This window comes from Hippopotamus amphibius, chromosome 12 (assembly GCF_030028045.1).
Source record: "Hippopotamus amphibius kiboko isolate mHipAmp2 chromosome 12, mHipAmp2.hap2, whole genome shotgun sequence".
Taxonomy (NCBI): Eukaryota; Metazoa; Chordata; class Mammalia; order Artiodactyla; family Hippopotamidae; genus Hippopotamus; species Hippopotamus amphibius.
The window spans coordinates 89271261-89279121 of NC_080197.1; the positions used below are offsets into that span (position 1 = coordinate 89271261).

The 7861-nt window shown below is 49.0% G+C and overlaps 1 protein-coding gene across 3 annotated transcripts; it reads right to left on the minus strand.

Moving 5' to 3' along the window:
• Positions 1-642: 642 nt before the first annotated feature.
• TMEM106C (transmembrane protein 106C) lies at positions 643-6207 on the minus strand. Of its 3 annotated transcripts, XM_057703859.1 has the most exons (8): positions 6070-6207; positions 5396-5610; positions 4185-4248; positions 3540-3699; positions 3309-3449; positions 2807-2856; positions 2269-2322; positions 643-1389 (listed from the first exon to the last, which is right to left on the minus strand). In XM_057703859.1, the coding sequence occupies exons 2-8, from the start codon at positions 5580-5582 to the stop codon at positions 1293-1295; spliced, it is 753 nt and encodes a 250-aa protein (XP_057559842.1). In that variant the 5' UTR covers positions 5583-5610; positions 6070-6207; the 3' UTR covers positions 643-1292. The 3 variants fall into 3 exon arrangements, with proteins under 3 accessions (XP_057559842.1, XP_057559840.1, XP_057559841.1); XM_057703857.1 differs by lacking the exon at positions 2807-2856; XM_057703858.1 differs by lacking the exons at positions 2807-2856; positions 6070-6207 and adding an exon at positions 5840-5954.
• Positions 6208-7861: the final 1654 nt, after the last annotated feature.

Genomic DNA, 7861 nt, shown 5'->3' on the forward strand with positions numbered 1-7861 from the left:
TCAATCACGGTCAGTATCAACCAAACAGCCATGAAATTTAGCCTTAGTCTAAAGATGCAGAGTGCAAAACTCATTCATACTGCATTATGGGAATGCAGACAAAAATGAAAATAGACCCTCTGCCACCACCTGTTGCTGTTAGGGTTTCCTGAGGCACCAGTGCTGGTGAAGGAGCTTGAGCCCATCTCAGCAGAGTTCTGAAACCCGGCTGCTCAAGCTTCTCCCTAGATGCCTGCCATCCTGGGGCTGGTGCCTGCTCTTTGGTGGCAGAGAGAGTGGAGACAGTTCAAGAAACGTTCAACTTCAAACAAGGTCCTCTTCATTAGCAAATTACTCCTCCTCAGGCAAGTAGCTTTTCTCTCCTCAGGCATCACTGCTCTACCTCTTCCCACCTCCAGGAGGCACTGAGTGCTCTGTTCTAGAACAGCAATAGGACAGCCTGTCACCACCAGAGGCAGGCGGACAAAAAAGAGGCTGCCCTGGCAGGAGGCCGCTTCCTGTAGTAGGAGCTCACGGGGACAGCACAAGCAGGGCTTCTTCTCTTCCCTGCCCATCCCGTGCTGATCCACTTGGCAGGCAACTATTCTGCAGTCCCCCAGAGCTGCCTTACTGAGACATCCAGGCAATCAGAGGACACACAGATGAATCAAAAGCCGGGTTTATTTTTCTACCAAATGCCCCAATCCATGTTCCGGCCAATGGAAGAAGGGTAAATCAGACCCCACATACACTCTTGGTAAAAACAATTTTAACTTCCTACAGGAAAAAAAAAAGTTGTTTCTTTCTAAAAATTAAATTCCTAGGTATTCGGAAGCAGATGAAAAAATTTCACACGTTGAATGGTCTGTGCTTTCTTCTTCAATGTATTCAAATGCTTCCTCCCTGCTGCCTCTTCTGGGATGAGGTCCCGACAATAGTTCTGCAGTTGCACTGACAGTTCTATTTCCTTATCACTCTATCATCTGATAACCTAGAACCCTGGTATGATTTCAATTTATAATGCCCCAAGAACAGCTGAAAAGATCTCAAACTCTTCAAACCTTCTTTGAATACCTACTATTTGCTGGGCATAGGCTAGGCACAAGGCAGTGATCCTGCTGGATCTGAGAAATGTAAGTCGTGCTACAGAGAGGAGTTTTCCTCCCAAGTGGCAGGAGGATGTTTGCTGGGGATTGAGAGAACCAGTTTCTCCTCTGGTTCTATCACCTGGGGTAGGTACAGGGCTCAGGCCCCAGGAACAGATGCTGTGTCTCTTCTGACAGGTGATGCCCTGGAAGAACCAAGAGCAGTTTCTAAACAGCTGTGGAATTTGCTCCACAATCCACATAGTGATGTGTCTCCAAGGAGCTCTGGGTCACGTGGCCAATGTAGGAAATCTTCACCGAAGTTCTAGGGAAAAGAAAACCAAGAAGAATTAATTCTGTTTCTGAGATGAAATAAGTGAGAAAGACTGCCTAAGTAATTTCTTGCAAGCTCAGGGAATAATATCCACAAGTCCCAGATGCATATCTTCATGGTTATACAACCAGAAGGTCAGAGGATCTTTCCACCTCCCCAGAGACACTGCCCTGAGCTGACCTTCTAAATAAATGGTTCTCAACCGAGGACGATTTTATCTCACAGGGGACTTTTGGCAACGTCTAGACATCTGAGGGTGTTACACCTGAGTGGGGGAGGAGGTGGTGTGACTGGCATCTAGTGGGTAGAGGCCAGGGATGCTGTAAAACGTCCTACAATGCAGAGAACAGCCCCTCACAACAAAGAACGGTCCGGTCCAAAATGTCAATAGTGCCAAGGCTAAGCAACCCTGCTCGAAACCCGCTTATTTCAAATGTCTGCAGCAGACCCTCGTCACTTGCAAATTTAACAGTCATGGTTCTAGAAATAACGCTACCGGTCCATGACATGTAACTGGTGCGATGAGAGAGTAAGTCTGGCCAGATGCCCAGGGCTTATGCCTTGAGAAAGCTTTTCTCTTCTTTACCAGTCCCATCAGGATTCTAAAGGGATCATACAACTCGACTCCGTTTCACGGAGAAAATTCTATGTCTAACCATTCACCATGACTCCGGTGATCTGTGACAGGGACTTGGACACTGCCTCTAAAGGTAGCAAGGCTCTGCCATATCTGTGCCTGTAAGGCATTGGGCATCCCCTCCTTGGTTTGTGGGTCCCACAGGCTCTCCCGAGCAAAGGTGGCCAGCTCACTCGGCCTGACGGTCCAGGCTCAAACACAAAGGCCCTGGGCACAGGAAGTGAGCTACGTACCGCATGAAGACCACTATGTTGTGCACCAGGATATCGGGCAATGTGCAGAAGAAGCTGCCAAACAGCAAATAGAGAAATGGTCATTTTGGGTTTTTTGTTTTTTTGTTTTAGAAAAGGGGAATCAGCAGAAGCGCTGAGTTACACTGTCCAACTGAGGAGAAGTCAGCCCCGTTTGGGTGCCTCCCCTGTCCCACACCCGCCCTTCTGGCCTAAGTGCTGCCCTGGCTCACTAGTTCCAAGTTCCCACAGTGTCCATCCATCCTCTCACGTCACCATCTTTCTGTTTTTTTATACCCATCCCAAAATGCTGGAGCTTGGAAATGTTTCTAGTGGCCTAATGTTCTCTTTTAGAAATTTGAGCACTTTAGTCACCTATCAAATATCACATCCTCCACATAAACCTGAAGATGACCTAAAGCTAGGGAACCCACAGGCCAACGGCTGGAGCCTGAGGCAGGACCAGCCCTCATCAACTGAGCTCAACTCCGAATGCTTTTCATCCAGTAAAAAGCACACATATAGAGAACACTGTCCTTACTATACGTAGGAAAATGGTCCTCCCATCTCAGCCTTCGTGGTAAAATTCACCTGAAAATAAGACACCAGAGTCAGTCTGTGGCTAGGCAGGCTTGACACAGAACAGTACTATTATTAGCAACCCAAGGACCTGGGAACATTTTTTTAACACGTACAAAATATTTCCCCAAGATTGCCCCTAATCTAGACGATAAACCTCTAATAAATATTCCAACCTCTTCCCTTTTGAGAGGCCAATGGACCCCAGACTATCAAATGGTCTCTTCTTGATTGCTGGCAAATTGCTTTCTCCTACAAATTCTTTCATTTCTTGTAACACTTAAACGCTAGCTGATATTTTCCCTAATTTTTCATAATTACAGAGCTCATCAGGTCTTCCTCATCAGCTAGTTCCTACAAGTGGAAATGAGGAGAGAAAGAGGAAAGTACTGAGGTGACAGCATCCCACAGCCCCTACTTTCCTCTCAGGCCCGCAGGGCCAGGATCCTAAAAGGATGTCATACCAGCTGCTCGCTCCGAGGTGGAATGAGGGAGACGTTAGTTGTCACGTATGACCCAACCACGGTGTTCATATACTGAACCTGGCTGGACAGGCTGGTCACTGCCACAGAGTAGAAGTTGGAGTTCCTGATTTTCAGAGTGGCCTGCATCAGGGCAAGAGAGGAAACATGTGTAAGTGTCCTGGGTACAAGACTCGCAGGCGCACGACCCAGGAAGGGAGCCCCTAACCTTACCGTGATGGCGAGGATGACAAGGGAGTCCTGCTTATTAAACGTGACTTTCACCACTTTGATGCCATCATCATCCACGAGGACCGAATGTGGAAACAGGAAGAAAACAACCAAACCAGATGCCAGGAGACAGAGCAGGACAGACAGGAGGACATACTGCTTACTGCAAACAACAAAGCACATGATCAACCCAGGTGGTCAGATATCAAGGTCCAATCAGTCAAGATTAAATGCAAAATCAGGAAATGAGGCGGGGAGGGACAAGAAAGTACAAAGAGCCGGGAGTCACAAACCAGGCAAGAATGAGTGCAGCGGGAGAAGCCTTTCAAACCCATCTGAATGCTGTCTGCAATCTGGGAAGAGAAGCTGAAGAGAGGAGCTGTGTGGACGGAAACACCTCTTCACCTCCCAGGACACCCTCTTCTCCACTTCCTTTCAATTCAGTTGCTTCATTTGGCCTCTGCCCTCAGAATGTTTCTAGCTTCAAGTTTCCTTCCCCAGATTGTGATGGGGGCAGAGGCATCTTGCTTGAGCAAATAGTATTAAAGGAAGTGGGGAATTTACAAGAACAGATAACTGGCATTCATACACAGAAAAAGGGACTAGGGACAGCTGTAGGCATTAACAGGAAAGAAGTGGGTGACTCACGTTTTCTGAGGACGCAATCTCTGATCACTGTGTGGGATCAAAGCCACCAACTCATTTACTTGCTCTAGAGAAGAAACAAATAACAATTTCAGTAAAATAGATGCCACGTATTGCAGTGCTTTCTTTCACATACAAAGCAGCCTGCCACAACATATATGTGTCTGGAATTAGACGTTTCTAAGATACTAGTTTCACACTCTGGGTCTAATGAACAAGAAACAAGTAAATATGTAGAGAGTCCTACATATTATAAAACATCTATCAGTGCTGCCAGGGCAGTAACATGGGAGTTGAGAAATCTAGGATCTTGTTCTGGCTTTACTGCATGCCTTTGAGCTGTTGCTTGGCTTTGAGCTGCTGTGTGGCCTTCAGCTGCAGGACAGCCTAGGGGAAATCATTACCTGTCTAGGTCACTGTGTCCTCATCTGTAAAATGAAGGTTTTGGAGTAAACAGTTTCTAAGGTTCTTACCAGCTCTAAACCTCTGTGACTTTCCATCTAAACTGCTAGGACTTTTTGAGAGCCAACTTAGTGATAGATGATTCTGTACCCAATCCAGGCTCCACTCCTGTACATGTTTTTCTCCTCCCACTTGATTTATTTTTCAGACCTTAGGTTGTTAATGATTCACTATCTGCTTCCTTGAACAGAAGCTTCCAAGATGGTGTCTGCTACTCCCCTACAAAGCCACGCCAGGCCTTATGAGTGAGAACAATAAAGAAATGTGCCTGTCAGGGACTTCCCTGGCAGTCCAGTGGTTAAGACGCCGCACTTCCACTGCAGGGGGTGCAGGTTCGATCCCTGGCTGGGGAACTAAGATCCTGCATGACGCATGGTGTGGCCAAAAAAAAATAATAATAATAAAATAAATTTCAGAAGGACAACCAGATATTAAAAAAAGAAAAAGAAACGTGCCTGTCAACAAATCCCACAATGTAGAGCAAATCAAATGCTCCAAACCAAGGAAACAATGCACAGAAGAGTGGAAGTGAAGAAAAGCAAGGCTTTCGAGTATTAGGAAACCCAGAGAAGTTGTGGAACCTGCCCAAGTTTATGGAGTCAGCTGAGCTCGCTCCTGCTCAGGGCCTGGCCTATGGCTGTGGTATTGCTGCCTAGAAGAAAAGTTTCGTCTGGGAGACAGGAGAAGCCCTGGGGGTAACCTGGGATTCTCCTTGGGGAATCGTCCTTCCCATGATCACCAAAGACGCTCACCTGTTGGAATGTAGCCTGTCCCCTGGCATGTAAGACAGGTGATGCTGTCTCGCCCAGTAAACTCCACATATGGGAACTGAGCAATGGCTTCTTCCTGCTCACGTTCAGCCAGCAAATCCTCCCTGTCATCTGCTTTCTTCCGCTTGCAGGAAGAGGGGTGAGCATAGGCGGAATGCTGGGACCCCATGGCCAGGATGTGCCACGTGTGTCATGTCCTAGGATGCAAAGAGGCAAGTGAGTGCGTGTGAGCAGCCGCACATCTTTCTATGATAAAAGTGATAACACAAAAGTGACCAAACTGCCGTCCTGAGTGTGATCCCAAACACCTGCACAATTTCCACCAGGCCCCTCCTGTTGCACCGGCGCTCCCTAATCCCCCTCCGACTTCCGACACACACAGCTGGAGGAACGGGACAGCCTCCGACAACCTGCCCAGCTCCTCACCGTGGTCCGGCCTCACCCCTTCCTGTCCACTATTTGCAAACTCTGCTCCCTCCTCGAGAAAACCTCCCCGACGATCAACAGGCAGCAAACTAAAAACAGGCCTCAAAGATTCCCCATCCCCCTCCACTCCCACACGCAGGGGGCGGGCTCAGGTCACGCCCCTTGGCAAAAAGGGCGCTCCGAGCCCACCAGAGGCGCCCAGGGGAGAGCTATTGCCGAAGACCCCAGACCTGCAGGACACGAACTCCCGGCTGCTCGTCTCCGGGCCGGACACCCAGCACCTGCCCGCTTTGACGGGTTTACCCTCCCCTTGGGTCTCCGGACCTGCCCGCACTCGGAGCGCATGCGCCGAATGGCAGCCTGGCCCGGGGACGCCCGCGTGAGCCCGCGCATGCGCTCTTCGCGGCCCAGCTAACGCCGCCGGTAGAGGGCGCCAGAGAGTTGGCGCAGGGGTGGGAGCAGGGCCTCTCGGGACTTGAAGCGGCTGGTCCAGTGGGGATGCGTGAGGTCCCCCGGAAACGCTGGAAAAGGCTCGAGTCAGGTTTCCAGAGGGAGAGAAAGGCGGAAAGCGCTGGCAGCCAAAGCCATCCTCAACTATGCGTTGAGCACAGGGGTTGTCTAGATGCTAAGGGTAGAAATATGCATCAGACACAGCCTTAACCTGCCCTCATCCTGCTTTAGGGCGTTCTCTTCCCCAGCGCTAGACAGACAGACAGACAGACAGACAGACAGACACACACACACACACACACACACACACACACACACACACACGGCATCTTGCACATAAGGGGTTAGAAGACACTTTTAAAAGGGCGAGTTTCTTTGTAGGGACAGCCTGGTTGAGCTTCTCATGTAGCAGAAGGAAGCGAGCGAGGGCAGACTTTAAGTAGGTGAAGTTATAAAGGTGATGCTCGGGAGAGGAGAGGTTCTGAACTGCGTGAATGGGGGGCTTGCCCTGCAACGTGGAGTGAGACTGGCGACCTGCGAGCTCTCTGCCACCTCCCTCTCTCTGTCCTCCTTCTCCCGTGAGGAAGGCTCATGCCACCTGCCCAACAGCTGGTCACAATCAGCCCACGGAGCCTTTAGAATAAGAAATGGTAGGGATTTCCCTGGTGGTCCCGTGGGTAAGACTCTGTGCTCCCAATGCAGGGGGCCCAGGGTACGTCCCTGGTCAGGCAACTAGATCCCACAACTAAAACTCTGCACGCTGCAACTAAAGATCCCGCATGCCGCAATGAAGATCCAGTGTTTAGGCTGCAGCTAAGACCCAGCACGGCCTAAATAAATAAATAAATAAATAATTTTGAAAAAGAAATGGTAAAGAAAAAAGTACTGAATGACACTTGTTGGAGATAGGAAGGCAGACTTGATTCAAGGTGGGCAATGGTGATAGGTGTGTTAGGACAGCTGCACCAATGGGGTCTTGCAGTGGGGGAGAAAGATTGGGTTCAAGTCTGAATACGGCAGGGTAAGTAGGAATGTGGAGTCAAAGAGCAGGGTGAGGGTCAGTGGGTGGAAAATTACTAAGAGACGACGTCAGGGGTAAGGGGAATTCTGGTTAAGCTGACCTAACAAGGTTCTTGTTGAAGACAGGCTGTGGTGATCAGACATCACTTGGGGGATGATGGAGGATGAGGAATCCAATCAGATATGGAAGGTGATCAGATTTTGAGGGTCAGGGGTTCTTGCTAGGGTGACTTATCAGGGTTCATACTTAAACTGGATTATACAATCAGTGCACAGATGGGCCTAGGAGAAGGTTCAGGAACCTGACTAAAGTTTGGTCAAGCAAAGAATATTTGTCAGAAGCAACAAGACGCCATTACTCCTCTTTTTCCACCTCTGGCCCATACCTTCCCCTTCCCTCTCTCCTTGCAAGCTCTCTGCCAGTTTATATTCCTTGTTTACACAAATCTGATTTTGTTGGAGGCAGCAATATGCTCCATGAAAAATACACTTCCCCACCTTATTCACCATATGACACAGTTTGAGCCAGTGTTACGGGTGGGACTTCCAGGA